This window comes from Alosa sapidissima, chromosome 7, assembly GCF_018492685.1.
Source record: "Alosa sapidissima isolate fAloSap1 chromosome 7, fAloSap1.pri, whole genome shotgun sequence".
Taxonomy (NCBI): Eukaryota; Metazoa; Chordata; class Actinopteri; order Clupeiformes; family Clupeidae; genus Alosa; species Alosa sapidissima.
Window position 1 is genome coordinate 35119898 of NC_055963.1, and position 20000 is coordinate 35139897.

Here is a 20000-nt window from a genome sequence, read left to right on the forward strand (position 1 = left end):
TCATAATTAAAATAATAACCATATGGTAGTAGGCAGACTATCTGTTTTGTTTTGCGAGCAAATACATTTAGCAAATAGTTTATAAATGGAAAAAAGCTCCTTAAAAATTAGCACGGAGGTCTGATGTGAATGACAGCTAGCTGAACCAATAAGACGACATAATTACCATTAGAACAATTAACTTAGCTTGGCTGTTAGCCTGGTCGGGCTAGGTAAAGAGAATAAATCCCCATGGTAACTTATGTGCCATCTCTTTTGTGAAACCAAGTCAAGGCTAAATTCATCCAGGATGACCTAAAAATCCCAGCTTAATCCCTTATCTAGGTTTTTTATGAAAAAAAACTCTGGCGTTGTTGTTGTTGTTGTTGTTGTTGACAACTCCACCCCCTCCCCAGACCCGATCCCTGCCGGTCTGATGGAGGAGCGTTGTGACTGGGACATCACCATCCAGCCCCCCCACAAAGACGACCTGTCCACCCTGTCCCTCCCCAGGAAGAAGAAATCCCCCAAGCACACAGACCAAGCCAGCCCCTCCCATCACACCGCCGCAGAGCAGGTAACAAGCACAGCAACCGTGGAGCAGCACTCAGACGGCCCAATCAGGAAACAGCACTCAGACGGCCCAATCAGGAATCAGCACACTGCTCATATAGGGGCTGTGAGCAGACCAAAGAAAGCCCCGCCCCCGTCTCGCCCCGAGTCCCAGGCTGGAGGCGTGTCCTCCCCTGCCCCCGCCCCCACCTCACGCCAGCGTCTCCAGGACGCCCTCCCCAAGATCCCGCCCCTGCCCTCCTTCAAGCCGCGGCGTGCCGAGCGCATAAGCCTGCAGGACGCCGCACGCGACTTCCAGCGCTTCATCACGGGAGGGCCTGGACGGAGCGTGGAGGTGGTGCGGCAGTTCCGGGGGCGTGCGGCCGACGGGCAGGACGATGTCGCCGCCGACGGAGCGGCAGAGCTGCGGGACGAGACGTTCGTGTTGCACGACGATGAGCGGCCTGCGGTGCGCTTACAGGGGAGGAGGAGGATGACCTCTGACCCCTCTAGCCCCGTCTCCTCCTCCTCCAGCTCAGAGTCCGACATGGAGACGGAGCAGAAAGGGACGTCGCTACCGCCGCAGAAAGTTCCAGCAGCACGGGGCAGCCGCAACATCACGCGCCGGCCGACTGGACCAATCAAAACCGAGCCCATGCAGGAAGCACACGCCTCCAAACACCACAGCCAATCCCCTCAACCCACCACTGCACCCCCCAGACACCTACGTCCTCCGCCACCTCCACATGCACGAGGCAGACCCTTGACCTCCCCAGCCCAGAGAGGAGGCTCTTCGAGGGGGAGAGCCAGGCGTCAGGACCCCCTGCGGATGCCCCCTGCGGAGCTGGAGGAGGAGGAAGATGATGAAGAAGAGGAGGCGCAGGACTACTGGGGGAGGAGCTACTCCAGGGCCTGGAAGCAGTACTACAGCTCCGCCCCTCCTCCCTACAGACACGCCTACAGCTCCGCCCACGCATGGATGGCAGCCTATCGCATGAGCAGCATCTACATGCAGGAGATGATGAAACCATAGCAACACCTCTCTCTATCCTCTCCTCATCTCTCTCCTCTCCTCCTCTCTATCCCCCTCTCCTCCTCCTCTCCTCTCTCTCTCCTCCTCTCTATCCCTCTCTCCTCTTCCTTTCTTCTGCTCTTCCTCCTCTCTCTCCTCTCCTCCTCTCTATCCCTCTCTCCTCTTCCTTTCTTCTCCTCTTCCTTTCTTCTCCTCTCCTCCTTTCCTCCTCTCCTCTGTATCCCCCTCTCCTCCCTCATCACATAAAGAGCATCTACAGACTGGCAGGTGTGCAGACACACAGCAGTGATCCTGTTCTCCTCTCCTCTCCTCCCTCCCCCCCTCTCTTTTCCTCTATCATTCCCTGTCCTCGCTGTGCCGCTCTCCTCTATCCTCTTCTGCTCTCTCTATCCTCCACTCCTCTCTATCCTCTATCTTCTCCTCTCTCTATCCTCCACTCCTCTGCTCTCCTCTCAACAGTAATGCCGTTTTTACCAGTCTCCTCTGGTACTGCAGGTTAAGATGTGTTGTGTTTTCTGTATATTTTTTTAGTGTGGGTGTGTGTGTGCGTGTGCAAGCATGTGTTAAGCAAGTCAGTGCTTTTGAGTAAACACACAGAGTTGTAAACAGATGTAAGGTGTTTTACATGTGAGTGAAAGAGTTCTTTATAATAAAACGAATGATCAGCTCTCAACCCAAACCTGACGTGCCTTGTGCTGTTGTGGCTGAGTGGAGGGGTGAGTGGTTGTGGCCAGCGCCAGCGTCTTAAGGTCCTCAGGGTCCAGCGTCATCATCCAGGCTCCCCAGGGGTCGCACCATGAGTCACGCAACGCCACCATTACCTGCAATCAGACGCTAATCAAGCTCCCTCTCACACACACACACGCACATACACACAGTAATGAGGGGCAGCTAATGCTGATAAAGCTTCCCTGGCCACACGCACATTAATGAGGAGCTGCAGAACTACTTGTATGATTAGCACAAGCCACCACACACAGCTAACAAGCCCAAAGACACCTTCACCTCTAAAGTTCCCCTGACTGGGTCTTGTGGTCCTCTAAAGTTCTTGTCATTGGACCCCGTAGTTCACCTCTAAAGTTCACCTGACTGGGCCCCGTAGTTCATGTGAGTTGTGACTCGTGGTCTGGGACTGCGGCGCTGGGGCGGAACACGCGTCTCTGTCTGGCCCCGTCCTGTTCTCTGACCACCTACTGTATAACCACCCCACCCAAACACCAACGCCATTGGTTGCTTTCTTTTTTCATGGTTTTTCCAGTCCTGTCGGGTGTTCCTGTGTATTTGTGACCCATAAATGCAGCATTGGGTAACAAAGAAGGCCTGCACACTGATGCATAAATTAGCTTTAGGAGTTCAGCTGTGTAGGTTGAGGGGCAATCTGCATGTGAGTTATTAGGAAATAGGCATGGTTAATTACAATTTACTAGGTAAAAAGAAGTCTTCCTTTGTGCTTGAATGTAATGTAAATGTTCTCCAATAGCAACCCAGTAAAGATGCCACAGAGCCTCTTGTGTGATGTATTATAAATACAACAAAGGATGCAGACATAGAAGCGAAGTTTTAATTCGATAGGCTAAGGAGGGTTGTTGAAACCCTTGTGTGTTTATGTGTATGTGCGCGCGCGCGCGCGCGCGTGTGTGTGTGTGTGTGTCGTGCAGGTTTAGAATGGTCCTGACGTCACTCGAGTCTGGGTCACTGTCCACGGGCTTTGCCGTGTACAGGAAAGACCGCGCAGTCGCCGCTCGCGCTGTGGTTCGTTTCCCTTGCACCATGTCAGTGTGTGTGCCGGTGGGATGACACTGGAAAACCGTGGGAGCGCGAACGAGAGCTCGCCGTGCAGCGCTACGACCGAACACACTCCGTTTGTGGTATTCAACTGCGCCCTCCTCAGCCTGTCGTTGCTGTTCGGCGTCTCCGGGAACCTGCTCGTGTGCTGGGTGGTGTTAAGGAACAAAACTCTGCGCACTGCCAACAACGCGCTGCTGGTCAACCTGGCCGCGAGCGACCTGATCAAATGCTCCGTGGACACGCCGGTGTTCCTGGCGTCGCTGCTCTGGGCGCTCGTGCGGACGGAGGTGGGCGCGCGCCTCTGCTGCCTGCTGCAGTTCACGTACGCGCTGTGCAGTTGCGTGCAGTTGCTGAGTCTCGTGGGCATCAGCGTGGAGAGATTTCGGGCTATAGCCTTCCCATTCAAGGCTGAGGCGCGTAGAGGCAGAGTCCGCGTGTGGCTCCTCTTTATTTGGGCACTCGGCCTCGTGCTGGCCGTGCTCTCGCTCACTCTGAGCAAAGACACACTCTACTACATGATGTGCACTCATGTGCGCCCGCACGGTATCTCCAACCCTAGCGCGGATCCGTTTGGCGTGTTTGTGTTGGTGCCCGTTTGGGGATGTTGCCTTGTTTTAATAGCGGTTCATTATTTGCGTATTTTTGTGGTGGTCCGACAGCACTCTAATAAAATATTTGACAGAGGAATCCAGCTGAAACACTCCATGTCGAGACAGGTGTCCGGCTGGCAAAACTTCTCACAGCACGCGCAACGCCCGAGCGGCACGCTATCCAAACCCTGCGAGCACGTGCCTGGGGAAAGGCCGTCACCGCTGGAGGAGGAGGAAGGGAAAGCGCCCGTACCGGAGATGCCGCCACCGGCGCCGCAGGAGAGTGGTAAAGCGGCCGTGTCATCCCCAGAGATCGTGGGTGCGGTGTGCATTCTGACCCCAAAGGCGAAAGAACTAGGGCGGAAGCGTCTGGAGGGCAAGCTGGCCAAGCGCTTCGGGTCCATCATCATCGCGGTGCTCCTCTTCTGGATGCCCCTGGTGCTGTGCCTCATCCTGGGCTCCTGCGCAGCGACTCACGCCGAGGTGAGGAACAGAGGGGTGGAGAGGCCATCCTCAGTCAGCGAACAAACATGCAGTGTAGCCTACTTAATAACATTCTTAACACAATTATTTCTATTGTGCAATTTATTACAGTTAATTCGCATATTCCTGACTGTAGCTGTAATTTTATATCATAATGGCAATTATTTAATTGTTTTGTATATAATCTAAGCCACTGGATGCGTCAATGTTCTCGGGGATAAAGTTTTCATATAGGCCTATCTCTAATATGGAGTAGGGTAAGCTCTTGTGTTGTGACACCATTATGCACCGAGGCTATGGAACGCCTTGCCTCTGTACATCAAACAGACGAGTTTAGTAAATATCCGTTTTTAGTAAATATCAGGTTTAAAGACCTGAAAACTTACCTGTATATGAGAGCTTTTAGTTAACTCGTTTTTATCTTGTAGCCTATTTCTTCACATTATTTTACATTCTGCTTCTATTTACAAGGTCTTCCCATTTCACTGCACTGGTGTATGGGTTGTATCTATCTCCTTGCCATCCTGTGAATTCCCATCTTTACTAAATTCTAAATAGCTAATGTTTTATTTATTATTTTGTTTGTTTGCATTTATATTATTTTTTCTTCTTCTTTTTCTCTATTATTTTGTTAAGTGCTCCAAATGTAGGCTAAAGCACTTTGAGCTGCATTCTGTGTATGAAAGTTGCTAAACAAATACATATTTATTATTATTATTATTATTATTATTATTATTATTATTAAAGATCGTCTAAAGCCGTCCACTTGTTGCGCCCCCGTCTTCGTGTTTCAGGACTGGATGTTCCGGGAGGTGCAGACGTCCGCGATGGTGCTGACCTGCGTGCCTGCGGCGCTCCACCCGCTCATCTACTCCCTACTCAACCGACAGTTCCGCGCAGAGTTCCACAGGACTCTCTCTGCGCTGCGGACCTGCGCAAGGTGGCGGGACTGAGCCCTGTCGCTTGACTGCCTCCGGACATGTTTCAGCCTAGACGCGACTCTTTTCCCGGTCACTCACTTTAAGCCAGTCTGGAGACATCCGCGCCACCCGGTCGTGCTAAAAAACTACCTCCTCAATGAACTATAAAACGAGATCTGCGAACCTTTCCAGCATAAATAAACAGAATCAAAATGGTCGGTTGTTGGTTCGAAGGTGGAGGACTGAGGCTAATTTTGCAGCTGGTAGCCTGTTCAGCCTGTGTTCAGTATGTATTTTTAAAATGATGTGTTGACTGATACATTGTTCTAGCCTACACCAAGGGAAAACATTATTAGACATGAATCATTTGTACACTCGAGAGGTAGCATACGCATGAGTGATTGTGAATTGACATCAGTGATATTTGAACAGCTATAGTCTTGATATGCTTAACAAGTTGTGTTATTGTAAGATGAGTGCACTGGCTATATGATTTTATTTAATGTGTTACCTAACCCACTGTCCAATACTACAAGTGTTTTGATGCCAACATTATGACAGGCCTAGTAGCCTGTGGGACACCGAAACAGGCCATGGGGTAGCCTATGTCAGTCTGCAGCAAAGACAGGCTATGTAAGTGAATTATCTTTGTTTTAACTTTAAACTAGTCTGGAGCATAACCAGTGGTCACTTATGAAAAACAAAGACTACGTTTTGTAATTATAGCTTCCTCTTCACTTATGACGCCACTACGCCAGTTTCCTCATTTATTTCTTTAATAAAAAATGAGCCGAGCCTGTAATTCTGCAGTTAGACATCCACTAGAGGTCATCACCGCTCTGTCTGTGACGGAAGTTGGCGTTAGTGGATCACTGGCTAACTGGCCAACTCTGCTTCTCCAATGTTCACATCTTCACGACGATGGACTAAAAAATTCTCCAAAAGATGGAGCAAGCCAGAACAAACATGTGTGACGTTCTTGTGCATGTTAATTACTGGAGCTTGATGGTGTTTTAAGCCCCCAATGTCTTCCAGGCAGCGCTGCAAGGCACTTAACCATAACCCTTGCCTAACCCTAGTGCCTTCCATGCAGCGCTGCCTGGAAGACGACGTTGGGGGCTTAAAACACCACACAGGCAGCCAGACCAGTGGGTAACCTGTCTCTACTGAACGACGGCCTGGTTGTTACCTGGATGGGAGACCGCCTGGGAAAAACAGGTTGCTGCTGCAAGTGGTGTCAGTGGTACAGCAGGGGGCACTCTCCTAGTGTCCAGGTGGCTCTCTGATTGCCCAGTGCTGATTGGTTCCCTCTCTGGTGTCCCTTCCCCTCACTGTAAAGTACTCTCTCTCAGGAACCCCTATTCTCCCAGGGAAACCCCTAGTCTTCGCTAAGTGTCATGGGATCATGAATGACCTCAGTTTAGTGTCTCATCCAAATGACAGCACAGCGCAGCACATACAGCAGTGTCCTGTCACTCCACTGGGATGAGTTCCTTTGGCCAGAGGGAAGGCTGCCCCCTACTAGCACTCCCACATCAGCAGCCTGCTTCTCCAGGAGGTCTTCCATCCAGGTACTAAACAGGGCCTCTGCTGCTTAGCTTCAGTCATGCAGCAGAGGCCAGCTACCCATTGGTCTGGCTTTTGGCCCACTGGACACATGCTGCCAGTCCAGTAATAAACGTCACACAGGAGATACAGCTCAGCTGAATACAGTGTTTCATGTTCGATGTTCATGTTCTACAAAATGGGCAGTTTCACCATCAGGGTAACGGCATGCCAGTGGGTGTTCCTGACAGTAGCAAATGACTTGAAGTATAACCGTAATTTGATTGGTTGGTGCTGTCCGTCGATTGGCTTGATTGGCCGGTGCACTCTGTTGGTGCAGCAACAGCTGAACTTCTCAATGCGAGCAACGGGAGAAACGTGACGCAACGGACCCACAATTCAGTTCGGCACCGGATGACGTAAGCCCATGTAAAGTGAATGAGATGCGTCTCCAGCACTGCAACGCACCCAGCTGTGTGTAGAGGCCGTCAGCGCTTTGTTTCAAAAGGCCTAGGAATTAAACCCTCTTCAAATATGATTTGTTTTTCTGTGTGTCTACATCTGTTGAAGGATAAAATAAATGTTTCATGGCACCTGGTCATTGACAATTCTTATGTAATGTTATGTATTACATATGTATTAAAGTACACATCTGAAAGAAATTTATTTTTTGCCATCAGTATAAGGATAAATATTTGCATACAATATTTGTAGTGTTTATTGTAGTTCCTAGGGTTCACATAATTTAAGTATGACTGATTAAGTTATTGCATTTTTATGGAAATGGTGCAAACTCAATCACCTTCAAAAACACTTCAAAGACCAAGGAGATGGTGGTGGATTTCCACAGGTCTAAGCCCGCTCTGCTACCAGTCTCCATTAATGGGGTCAATGTGGAGGTGGTAAACACCTACAAGTATCTGGGCTTACACCTGGACAATAAACTGGACTGGTCAGCCAATACTGAAGCACTCTACAAGAAAGGGCAGAGCAGGCTGTACTTCCTGAGGAGGCTGCGGTCCTTCAATGTCTGCAGTTAGTTCCTCAGGCTGTTTTACCAGTCTGTTTTTGCCAGCGTCCTCTTCTATGCTGTGGTATGCTGGGGAGGAAGCACAAAGAAGAAGGATGCTGGGCGACTAGATAGGCTGGTAAGGAAAGCTGGCTCTATCTTGGGAGCCGAACTGGAGTGCATCATTTCAATATCAGATAAAAGGACCCTGAATTAACTGATCAGCATCTTGGACAATGAATGTCATCCACTCCACAGCACTATTATAAAGCAGAAGAGCTTAATCAGCTGGAGACTTCGCTCACTGTCATGCACAACTGACAGACTGAGGAAGTCATTTGTCCCCAGGGCCATTGAACTGTCCAATGCTTCACTAAAGGGAAGAGGAGAGATAGACTTCTCTGCATAGTCTGTCTGCCTCTCCATGTTTGTGTACGTACTGTCCACTAGCCTACTGTTTTACTGCTACACTGTTTACATGCTATATTAGCACATACAGTATGCACAACCCTTTCCTCCCTCCTGGACTGTGGCCATACTTGATGCTTAATACCTTATACTCATACTTGACCAATGGCTGTAACCCTATTACCTCAACCTTTACCTTGTAATACTCAAATATTACCTTGTCTACATTATTCTCTTATATGTCCATATTTATTTTATGCTGGTCTCTAGACGTTATCCTTGCACTGTTGGACTTACTTATTTGCACCATCACCATGACACTCACTCTCATAGAGCACCTTACAATGCACACTGAATTACAAGCTCAGTCCCTGCCCTGTCATGCTTGATCATCCTTAAGCACACTATGTTGATATTTGATTTAGTTTATATAGTATATTTAATATTTTAGTATCATGTTTATCTTCTACTATCTCTATTGTACAGTGGAGTTTTTATATGTATATTACTTTTTCTGCTGTAAGTGCATGTTGTGTGTGATGTCTGTATGCTACTGAGACCTTGAATTTCCCCTTGGGGATCAATAAAGTATCTATCTATCTATCTATCTATCTATATAAATGTGTTGGAGTGGACAAAAACTGTTAAGACGGAAAACTTAGTGGTTAAGTTTCACAACAATATCAGTTTTTAGAATGTTCAAACTGTAGTGGAAATATTGTTGGTAGGCTGTTACTTGGTTTGATGCATACTGTATCTGAAGTATTACCTTACCTCTGCATAATATGCTCAGCCATATTTCAGAACTTACGTTTCATGGAAATTTGGGCCACATTTCAAATACCCGCCATTTCCATTAAACTTATGATGCTTTCTTCAAACATCACAAACTCTGACCACAGTAACACCGTATTAATAGAATGTATTGAAGTGGTGTATCACATATTTTGAGATACACAGAGGAGATGTGTGTGTTAAATATCAAGTGCTTACCCTGATCATGAAACTACCCAAATATGGAGATTATGTGAAAACACAATCCATTTTGAGTATTCCCTTTCGAGGAAAGATGTGAACACATTAAAAACGCAGACAACGACTTTCCAAAGTAAATGTATTTATTGCCACAAGAATAGTTATACATTTTAGTAAGAAAATCAAAAATAAAATATGCATCATGGAATAGCCACTCATCTAATATATTAAGCCTACAGGAAATGATGTCAAACCCATCATCATGTCGGACTGTTGACTCAGACAGGAGGACCCCAGGGCATGTACAGCGCTCCACACACACACACCATTTGTGTGTGTGTGTGTGTGGGTGGATGGGGTGGGGGGGCCCACACAGATCCACACAGCAGCCGACTGCGGAACACATCGGGACCGGACCTGGCCCAGATTTCAGCCGGAACCGGTAGCAGTGTTCTAGATTTGGCAGAATCGGTAGCAGTGTTCCAGAGTTGGCGGAACTGCTAGTGGTGTTCCAGAGTTGGCGGCCGTGTCGGAACAACAGGGAAGAACTTACAGGGGACAAGGACAAACTTAAAGAATCCGCTTTGGACCTCTTCACCAAGAATCATCTGCCCTACGACCTCTAACCTCTGGGCCGCTCTATCACCATCACTCATCTGGAATAAAGGACCAAATCAGTTGGCTGGAATCTTTAATCACAAAATGTTGATTTGCCCAAGTGTGAGTGAGTGTGTGTGTGTGTGTGTGTGTGTGTTGTTCCTGAACAATGCTAATCAATAGTGACCTCACCAGAGTAATGACCGGTCACTCTCGAGTGATTCCATCAGTGATTGGAGTTCTAGTCCCTCTTCACCTGACAGTGACCTCAGTATGAGACCCAGACTTCACTGACACACCACACACACACACACACACACACACACACACAGCTAACTAAATTTGGCACAGCGTAATGAGGGCTGATGAGGACAGAGACTGCAGCTACACACACACACACACACACACAGTTATCAGGGGAGTCTGGGGTTGGACTACTGAAGGATATAGAGGGCTCACACTCTGGGTACACACAGGTTGTGTTTGTGTGTGTGTGTGTGTTTGGAATGCACTCCTCTGTGCAACAGGAAAAAGAAAAAAAAAAAGTGAGGAAGCCATTACCAACAGGGAAAAAAATGAGAAGAGAATGTTCATGATTCACAGAACCCCACACCATACAAAACTAAACGCATTTCAGTTTTATTCTCATGGAAAAATATTTGACTCTTTGTACACAACCCAGTAGGTCTCCACGCCCTAGTGATCTCACTGCTCTTTTCAGAGGGGGGAAGAAGACGAACGAAAACGAACAACGCCAAGTGCGGCGACACACACACACCCGCACCTGGGACAGCAGTGAACGTCTTACAATACACACCCAGTACTCATTGCCAAGCAAATCAACTTTATTAAAACAGCGGTGTTAAAAAAAATGTGCTAATTTGTTTACTTTCACATTATTTAAATGGTTCATATTTATTTTGTTTCTCATTTCACAATAGCTCATAAAATCACTTTCATGGTCATTTTACTTTAAGCAGGCAAACATGATGGTAATAGTGGCATCTGTGCTGAGAGAGAAGCGAGCCTCTCGCTGAACTCCACAAGTCCACTACAGGACCCCGTCAACAGCTCGTCTTCACACACTGTACACGCACATGGGATTTACACATTGTTCAGAGCTGCATTAGCGTGTGTGTGTGTGTGTGTGTGTGTGTGTGTGTGTGTGTGTGTGTGTGTGTGTGTGTGTGTGTGTGTGTGAGTGAGTGAGAGCATGCGTGCCTTCGAATGCATATGTGCATGTGTGTGTGTGTGAGGGAGTGTGTGAGTGTGTGTACATGTATGCCTTTGCGTGTGTGTGTGTGCATGTGTGCACACGTGTAAGTGTGTGTAAGCCTCAGAGTGCAGAAGGTCCTGTGCTCTGGTAAACTACGACTTGCTAAGACTTTTCTTCAGGTTTAAGGGGATGTAAATCTGGTGAGTGTGAGCGCCACTTCTGATTGGCTGCAGGTCGTCACGGAGTCAATAACGCATGTGCACCTCAACCCCCTCACCCCAATACGCAGCAGGTCAGACACAAGCGGCAGAATTACTCACCCCCCCCCCCCCCCACACACACACACACAGCCTTCTGAAAGCCAAGGCCAGTAGTTGCTGTCTTTCCCAGAGAGAGAGCAGATCTGAAGGGAATTGTAGTTTTCAGTGAGACTGTGAGGGTGGGCCTTGACTTCCAGCAGCTTAGCCAATCCGCATGTGAGGCAGGGGACCAATCGGGTTAAAGATTGTCAGAACTTCACAGTGACCATGCATATAACGGACAGCTCAAAACGACCAATCACCGACCATCACGCATGCATACGCCCCACTCACACACACGAGTACAAATCTAGATGGACATTTAGTAGATACTTATTTAGTAGAACATATCTGCTGCTCACTCCCTGACTGTCTGGACACAGGTCTGACTGCTTTGAGAGTGAGTGTGAGTGTGTGTGTGTGTGTGTGTGTGTGTGTGTGTGTGTGTGTGTGTGTGTGTGTGTGTGTGTGTGAGAAATGTTGCATATGCATACACGCACATACTTCCTAGGAGAGAGATCAACTATACTCCTGGTCTTTAGAATATCTACATCAGGTGTGTGTGTGTGTGTGTGTGTGTGTGTGTGTGTGTGTGTGTGTGTGTGTGTGTGTGTGTGTGTGTGTGTGTGTGTATAAACACATGGCAATCAGGCCTCTGTAAAGGGAAGCAGAGTAGTTGCCTTGTGGGAAATAACACTCTCAAAGTGCTGCGACACCAGGAACTGACATCACGGACAGAGTGCAAAGGTCATTCACAAAAGCAGAGTGGACTGGTTAGGCCAATCGGAACCCGACAAGAGACGATTGGAAACAAACATTTAAAGCCAACACTAAATAGAAGAATTGAGAGACGAAACACTAAAGCACAATGAGTGAGAAAGCCCAGCCCAGTCCAATCCACCACACAGACACACACACACACACACACACACACACACACACACACACACACCTCTGGTGCACGTGTCAAGCTAAGCTAAGTGAACGTTGCATAAGATTCTTACTGATTGGTGACTGCATATGGAATGGAAAAACACTGCAGACAGACAGAAGGATGCATGGGACAGTTGGTCAGTCAGTCGGTCAGACGGATGGGTGGGTGGGTGCAGGAACGGGCAGGGGGCCTGTGCTGTGCTGTGCAGGGCTCGGTGCGGTGGTCACTTGAAGGCCGACTGCAGGTTCTTGAAGGCCGCCTGCCGCTGCTTGCGGTCCTCCGCTTCCTTCTTCTTCTCCTCTTGCTCCTGGCGGATCTCAGCCTCGAAGCGGTTCGACTCGTTGATGGCCTGAACCTGCGGGGGTCAAAGGGGATAGGTCAGATTCAGCCTCAGACCCTCGCCACCTCCCACACAGCAGCAGAATGGATGGGTCCAATGCCAGACACTCGCCACCTCCCCCACAGAAACCGAATGGATGTGCCCAATGCTAGTGTTAGTGCAGATCATCTTCTTATCCTAACTGCCCAGGAACTGATGTGAATGACTGAATGTCACTCCAAACACATTGTAGACTAGTATGATGTTGTCAAATGAGCGAACACTATGCTGTTCGCTACACTACAGCGCCACTTAATGGACACACCTGGCCTTACACTCACTGATCCAACACCTCACTCTGCTTTACCATGAACTCCTACTGGAGTTTAGTCTGATGGATGATACACTTCCATATACTTTACTTTAGAGTGTGTGTGTGTGTGTGTGTGTGTGTGTGTGTGAGACGTACTTTGGCCTCAAAGAAGGTCTTGGCGCCCTTGACCCCCTCGGTGGAGACGTCGATCTCGGAGAGGCGAGCGAGGACGTGGAGACCACTGTCCTCTGCCAGCTCGCCGGCCGCCGCCTTACGGAAGATCAGCAGGAACTAGGAGGAGAGGGAGGAACAGCGCTCATTTACACAGGAAGATCAGCAGGAACAGCGCTCATTTACACAGGAAGATCAGCAGGAACAGCGCTCATTTACACAGGAAGATCAGCAGGAACAGCGCTCATTTACACAGGAAGGGCACCACACACATGCAACACTGCAACATTGCATGTGTTCATTTAGCAGACAATGTTTCCAAAGTCAACTATATTACAAGGGATTACATTGTCCCTGGAGCAATTTGGGATTAAGTGCCTTGCTCAAGGGTACAATGGTGGAAGCTGGGAATTGAACCGACAACTTCCAGGCTACTGTACGCTAGCCCAGCCAAACCCACCAGTTATTTACTTAGCAGGACACCTACAGACCGACATGTTCATTATTCTGATTGGTCCAGAGCCCCTACAGACCGATATGTTAATTATTCTGATTGGTCCAGAGCACCTACAGACAATCAGAATAATGAACATATCGGTCTGTAGGGGCTCTGGACCAATCAGAATAATGAACATATCAGAATAATTAACATGTCTGGTCCAGAGCACCTACAGACAGACATGTTCATTATTCTGATTGGTTCTGAGAGACATGATGACCACAGCAGCACTGTGCAACACAAGCTTGTATTTGTCTCCAAAGCCGTCTCAACTAATGTATACCTGAACTCTTCACTCTCCACTGTGTGTGTGTGTGTGTGTGTGTGTGTGTGTGTGTGTGTGGTACCTCTCTGAAGCTGAGCTTCCCATCCAGGTCTTCGTCCACTTCCTTGATCATGTTCTTGAGGCCGAGGTGAGTTTGAGGGGCTCCCAGCTTTTCCATCATGAGCTTCAGTTCCATCAGGTCGATAAAGTTATCCTTCTCTGAGTCATACCTGCAACACACACACACACACACAGATGAGTGTCTTTCCCTCAAGAGACGACTTACAGATTTTCACACAACTTTTTACATAATTACATCTTTAAGGTCCCTTTATACCATAATCAGATACCGCCGATGATTTGCGCTCCCAGGATGTAGCTGGGTGTTGGTGCCCATTGCCCTGACATGAACAACCAGTTGAGTTTGACTTCATGTTGTACGTTCTGAGAGACTGGAGTCATTCTAAATCACTTGTGTACACCATTTGACAGTTAACTATTTGAGGCTGCTAGAGTTCAACCACAACACACACTAGCTGCTAAAGTGACCGCAGAGGGCCAGGACTAACCAGTCCAACAGAGCAGAGCAGAGCATACAGTACAGGCTTCAAACCGCTTCTTGGTGTTTTATGCCCCCAACGTTGTCTTCAAAGCAGCGCTGCCTGGAAGGCGCTAGGACTAGGCATGGGTTAAGGTTAGGATTAGGTGCCTTTAAGTCGACGGTGACAGCGCTGCCTGGAAGACGCTGGGGGCTTAAAACACTATCGAGCCTTCAAACTCACTGGTCAAGGTCAGATTGCAGTACCCATAACAGCCAGCAGGGAGCAGTGACGAGACATGACCACATAGCAGCCAGAGAGGGGATTCCCTCCAGCTAAAGAGAGGTGTGTCATGAATTAAACAGCAAGTGTATATGTGTGTGTGTGGTGCGTGCGTGTGTCTGTGTGTGGTGTTGAATCAAGAATGGGAAAGTCAGCTATGTCACTACTGGATCAGGGAGGAGAAACCCAACCCAATCTAAATGTGTGAGATGTCTGTGTGAGTGTGTGGGCGTGCATGTGTGAGTGTGTGGGCGTGCATGTGTGAGTGTGTGTGTGTGTGTGTGTGTGAAAGAGACAGAGTGGGAGACCACATAGAGTGCCATTTAGAATATGTGTGTGTGGAGGGGGCTTTTAAAATAAAACCTTGTGGGTTCACAGAGTTCCTACATCACAGCAAATACTGCCGAGTGTCTGTCTGTGTGTGTGTGTGTGTGTGTGTGTGTGTGTGTGTGTGTGTGTGTGTGTGTGTGTGAGTGAAAGACACAGAGAGAGCAAGAGAGAAAGAAACAAAAGAAAGAAAGGAAGAGAGAGAAATGTGGGTATAGACATAAATGGTGTGTGTGTGTGTGTGTGTGTGTGTGTGTGTGTGTGTGTGTGTGTTTTGGTATACACACAATGTACATCATACTTAAAACACCATTCAAGACATGCCCTCTTATGGTCTTCAGCAGTGTAACTATGGCAACAAGCATCCTGTCCCAAAGCGCTCTCTCCCACTCGAAACACCATTCTCCTCTCCCTGCAGGATCCAGGCTGTGTGTATGTGCGTGGCCTACACTGTGTGTGTGTGTGGTTAGGTGGGCTGAAAAGATGAGGGGAGAACCTTAAGAATGCTGTGTGCTACATGTAGGGCCTAAGAGAACAGAAATAATGTCTGCAACTCTCTCTCTCACACCCAAACACTCTCTCTCACACGCTCACACACACACACACACTCTCTCTCTCTCTCCCACACACACACATTCTCTCTCTCCCCCCCACACACACACACACACACTCTTACACACACACACACTCTCTCCCACACACACTCTTTTTACACACACACAGACACACACACTCCCACACACTTGCTCTCACATACGCCCTCTCTCACGCACACATACACACTCTCTTGCTGCATCTCTCGAACAACTAATTTGCCCTCTAAATTACACCAACTCCTTCTTTCTTTCTTTCTTTCCCTCCCTCCCTCTCTCTCTCTCTCTCTCTCTCCTCAATCTCTTGTTGGTTTTCCTTTCTCTCCAATCTGCTGCATCAGGAAGCATTCCTCACATACTCCCCCCTCCCCCAAGGAGTGGTGCAAGGCCCAGTATAAACACTCTCCCTCACACACACACGTAAACACACACTCTCTCCCTCTCTCACACACACACTATCGTGCATTCTCTTTCTCAAACACATCTAAACTAATGTCAAGCTTTCTCCCTCTTTGGTCTCTCTCTCACACTCACACACACCACACACCCCCTTGGGACAAACTGCATGTTGAGGCTTCTCTCTGCTGGAGAGAAATAATCCTTTGAATTTCTCAGCAGCCATTCAAGTTCAGTCCTGTGTGTCTGTGGTCAGTATTCTCTGGCCCAAATCCAAATCGACAATCAGCCTGAACTCTGCTCCCTCAGACTAGGCATTCTACCAGCTATAACAGAAACACAACACAACACACACACGTATGCTAAGAAGATGATTATCAGGGCCATCTGATGAGCTTCCCTGGAGAGGAAGTGTTGCGCCACCGGACAGGAAGTTGCATGACGGCGACATCACTCCTTCTGAGAAACAGGAAGTGAGGGAGAGAGAGGACTTCCTCAATCACACACACAGACACAAGAACAGCTTTATATGGGAGAGGAGAGGCACAGACGCTCTTTCAGAGGTCAACTTCTGCTGAAGTCTTATGACACAATGTGATGCCTGGCCCGAAAGAAAGAAAGAAAGAAAGAAAGAAAGAAAGAAAGAGACACACTTTTCTGTTGGGCCATACGCTGTACGCGCATACATGCACTGAAGAGAGGAGAGCACAGGGAAGAGAGCCGTGCCTCCACGATTGACCCCTCCTCTGCTGATCTTCTTTGTATGTCGTAATGACCACCCCCCACCAACGGTGTGTGTGTGTGTGTGTGTGGAGGGTTAATGAGCTGGTTAACCTGTAGGGGGGTGCTGTGTATCAGTGGGGTACCCGCTGTCTGATGCTGGCAAAGCCGATACCAGCTGTGAGTACATATGGACAGGGTGTGTGTGTGTGTGTGTATATATATATGCGTGTGTGTGTGCGTGTGTGTGTGTGTGTGTGCGTGTGCGTGTGCGTGTGTGTGTCATGCATCATTAGATCGGCACCGCCTGTCCCCCCGTGACCATGTCTCACACACACAGGCCAACACACTCCTGCCCACTTGAGCAGCTCACGTCTAGACAACACACACCAGGCAGGCTGGCAGGCAGTCACACAGAGCAATCCTAGTCAGATTCTGTAGAAACAGCCATACGCCCTCTTCCAGTTCCTTCATGCACAAGAGTGGGACACACACACACGCACACAGACACCTCCTTGTTATACTTTAGTTAGCTGTGAAACATGTAGCACACACAGATACACACACACACACACACACACACACACACGGGATCTGCGTTACTCACACACACAATCACACTCAACAGCACTGCTGGCAAGGCCTCAAAGTAGGCCTAGTGAGAGTGTGTTGATGTGCGCAAGTCTGTGTGTTTGTGTGTGTGTGTGTGTGATTAAAGTTGACCAGCAGCTTAAGCCCTGATTGACACAGAGGAAATGACATCATGGCTCTGTGTTGGACAGAGGGATTGTGGGATTCCTCAGGAGTTGAATGATAGGAACTAATCTCTAAGCGCACGCGTGCGTGTGTGTGTGCACCATCAAGCTCAAGAATGAGATGAGTGAGAACACACCAACCCACACACACACTCACACACACACCTTGAGAGCAGCAGAATATTCAGCTCTACCCATGCTTTGATGCTTTTGAGGACAAAGGGACAGACAGATGGACAGACATACAGACAGAAAGATCTCTCTCTCTCTCTCTCTGTGTGTGTGTCCTCTCTGATACTTTTCTTGCCAGTATTTCTGGGCACTAATCCCCCACTGCCCCCATCACATCGCTGTTACCAGGCAACAGCCAATCAGAACAGAGCAGGCCTGGGAACCCCCACAACCCCCCGCCCCCCTTTCTCCCTGGTGCAGTCGAGTACTGTGCCATGTGCCTGCAGCTATGGCTAATAGCTCTCTCTCTCTCTCTCTCTGTGTGTGTGTGTGTGTGTGTGGTGCACAACCACAGTGGGTGGGGGGGAAGATCACCTCATTTAGGTCTTGAGTTAATGAAAACATTTGTGTCACCGCCTAGTGATGGCATGCACAAGTACACTACCGAGAGAGAGAGAAAGGAAAAGAAAGATGGCTAAGGGGAACGTCAGTGTGTGTGTGTGTGTGTGTGTGTGTGTGTGTGTGTGTGTGTGTGTGTGTGTGTGTGTAGATGTGCATGCACACACACACCCACCTCAAGGGGAGCAGCTTCAGCTGTTGTGTGTCAAATCAGCTCATTTGGCTGCATATAGTGACTGATGTCAGCTGTGCGCATGGAGATGGGGTGTGTGTGTGTGTGTGTGTGTGTGGGGGATAATCGTAAGAGCCCGATAAAAGCCAGAGAAGATGGTGAGCAATAAAAATCTCTCCACTTAAACCATAGTCATCAGTTATCAAGCCTCACACACACACACACTTAACCCTTCAGACAGACCCTGAGAAGCTCCTCTGTCAAACAAGAGAGTTTTGTTGCTCCGTGTGCGTGTGTGACGTGTCCTCTTAGAGCACAGCAGGCCTGACCCATACAGTCCTCCCCCAGAGCATCATGGGACAGTATTGTCCTCCTGTCCTTGTAGGAACTGAACAAAGCACTCTTTCACACACTGACCTCCCTCTACACACACACACACACACACACACACACACAGACAGACACACAACCTTGCGCTCCTTCTCTCTCCTCATTCATTAATGAGCTCATTCTCACACATTCTCAACATACCTATCCACACACACACACTCTCTCTCTCTGGACCAAAATCTAGCTTTCCTGTCTAATCTGCCTGTACATTTAAATGACTTCATGTTGAAATAGATGTTCGTCTTTGAACTGTGTGTGTGTGTGTGTGTGTGTGTGTGTGTGTGTGTGTGTGTTCTTGATTCAAAAGACCCCTAATCTCATTTCAGACAGGAAATCTCAGGGCACAGGGCCAAGCAAGTCTCTCTCACTCACACACCCTCTCTCTCTCACTCACTCACACACAGCAGGGGGGGGGGGGGGGGTTTATGCCATGATCATGTTCATGGGTAAGGACAGAAAGAGGATAGTTTCTGTCTTCCCTCTCTCTCTCACACACACAGAGAGAGAGCTGGAGAGAGAGAGAAAGAGAGAGAGAGAGAGAGAGAGAGAGAGAGAGAGAGAGAGAGAGAGAGAGAGAGATGAGAGGAAACCCGAGTCCTTCCGCCCAGCTGTGTTTGGTTAAGTCTCCGTTGGTCCCGCTAGGGGTCATGGGAAAGTGGGCGGGGTTCCTCAGTCCACACCAGACTGGACTCTCTCAACGGGAGCACACACACAGGTCTGGACCAGAAGCAGAACCACGGGCCAGCCATGGGACCATGGAAGGTGCCAATGGTGAAGGAGGATGCAGAGGTGTAGGGGGGCATACACACACACACACACACACACACACACACACACACACGGTCACTCTAGCCTGAACATCGCACACGGACGCACACACACACACACACACACAGGTGACTACAGCTTCAACAATCGATCGTGCATGCACACGCACATACAAGCACGCATCCACACTTGCACACCCACAGACACAGGTCACTCCAGCCTGAATGTCCAGTTGCACACGAAGGTGCACACGTACACACACAGGTCACTACAGCTTAAACAGTCGATCGTACATGTACACACAAATACACTTGCACGTGCTGTTACGCCTGGATGTTAAAATGCCTAGGGGCATATGGCTGCATAACTAGTTAACTTAAATAAAAGGAGAACAGTAAACACAAACAAGGAAGTAAATGATTGAGATGACCGGTTTATTGATAAATCAAAATGAAAGTTCAAGACACAGACAATCATACTAAAAGTATGAAGACGGCGAGGCCTAAATCAAATAGTAACAAACAAACACATAAACATACAAACACTAACCTCCCCACTGGGAGTAGTTTTGCCGAACCCGGCACACCCTGGCC

At 48.5% G+C, this 20000-nt stretch overlaps 3 protein-coding genes and 1 long non-coding RNA gene across 4 annotated transcripts in view; 3 read left to right on the forward strand and 1 right to left on the reverse strand.

Annotated features, from left to right (window-relative positions):
• ddx20 (DEAD (Asp-Glu-Ala-Asp) box polypeptide 20) overlaps positions 1–2243 on the forward strand; it is a 10475-nt gene extending 8232 nt beyond the window's left edge. Inside the window, exon 10 of the mRNA XM_042096945.1 lies at positions 396–2243. Coding sequence (XP_041952879.1) covers positions 396–1564 — 1169 coding nt within the window. The 3' untranslated portion in view covers positions 1565–2243. The remainder of the gene's footprint in view (positions 1–395) is intronic.
• A 1114-nt stretch (positions 2244–3357) lies between these two features.
• Positions 3358–7408, forward strand: LOC121714156 (alpha-1A adrenergic receptor-like). The gene is made up of 2 exons (XM_042099360.1): positions 3358–4425; positions 5220–7408. The coding sequence occupies exons 1-2, from the start codon at positions 3358–3360 to the stop codon at positions 5376–5378; spliced, it is 1227 nt and encodes a 408-aa protein (XP_041955294.1). The 3' UTR covers positions 5379–7408.
• A 1999-nt stretch (positions 7409–9407) lies between these two features.
• The window catches only part of efhd2 (EF-hand domain family, member D2), a 19176-nt gene continuing 8583 nt past the window's right edge, over positions 9408–20000 (reverse strand). Inside the window, exons 2-5 of the mRNA XM_042096992.1 lie at positions 13978–14125; positions 13117–13251; positions 11432–12683; positions 9408–10211 (exon numbers count right to left, since the gene is read on the reverse strand). Coding sequence (XP_041952926.1) covers positions 12552–12683; positions 13117–13251; positions 13978–14125 — 415 coding nt within the window. The 3' untranslated portion in view covers positions 9408–10211; positions 11432–12551. The remainder of the gene's footprint in view (positions 10212–11431; positions 12684–13116; positions 13252–13977; positions 14126–20000) is intronic.
• On the forward strand, positions 10292–11994 carry LOC121712908. Its single transcript, XR_006032690.1, has 2 exons — positions 10292–10378; positions 11951–11994. It is a non-coding gene; the product is annotated as an uncharacterized LOC121712908 (long non-coding RNA).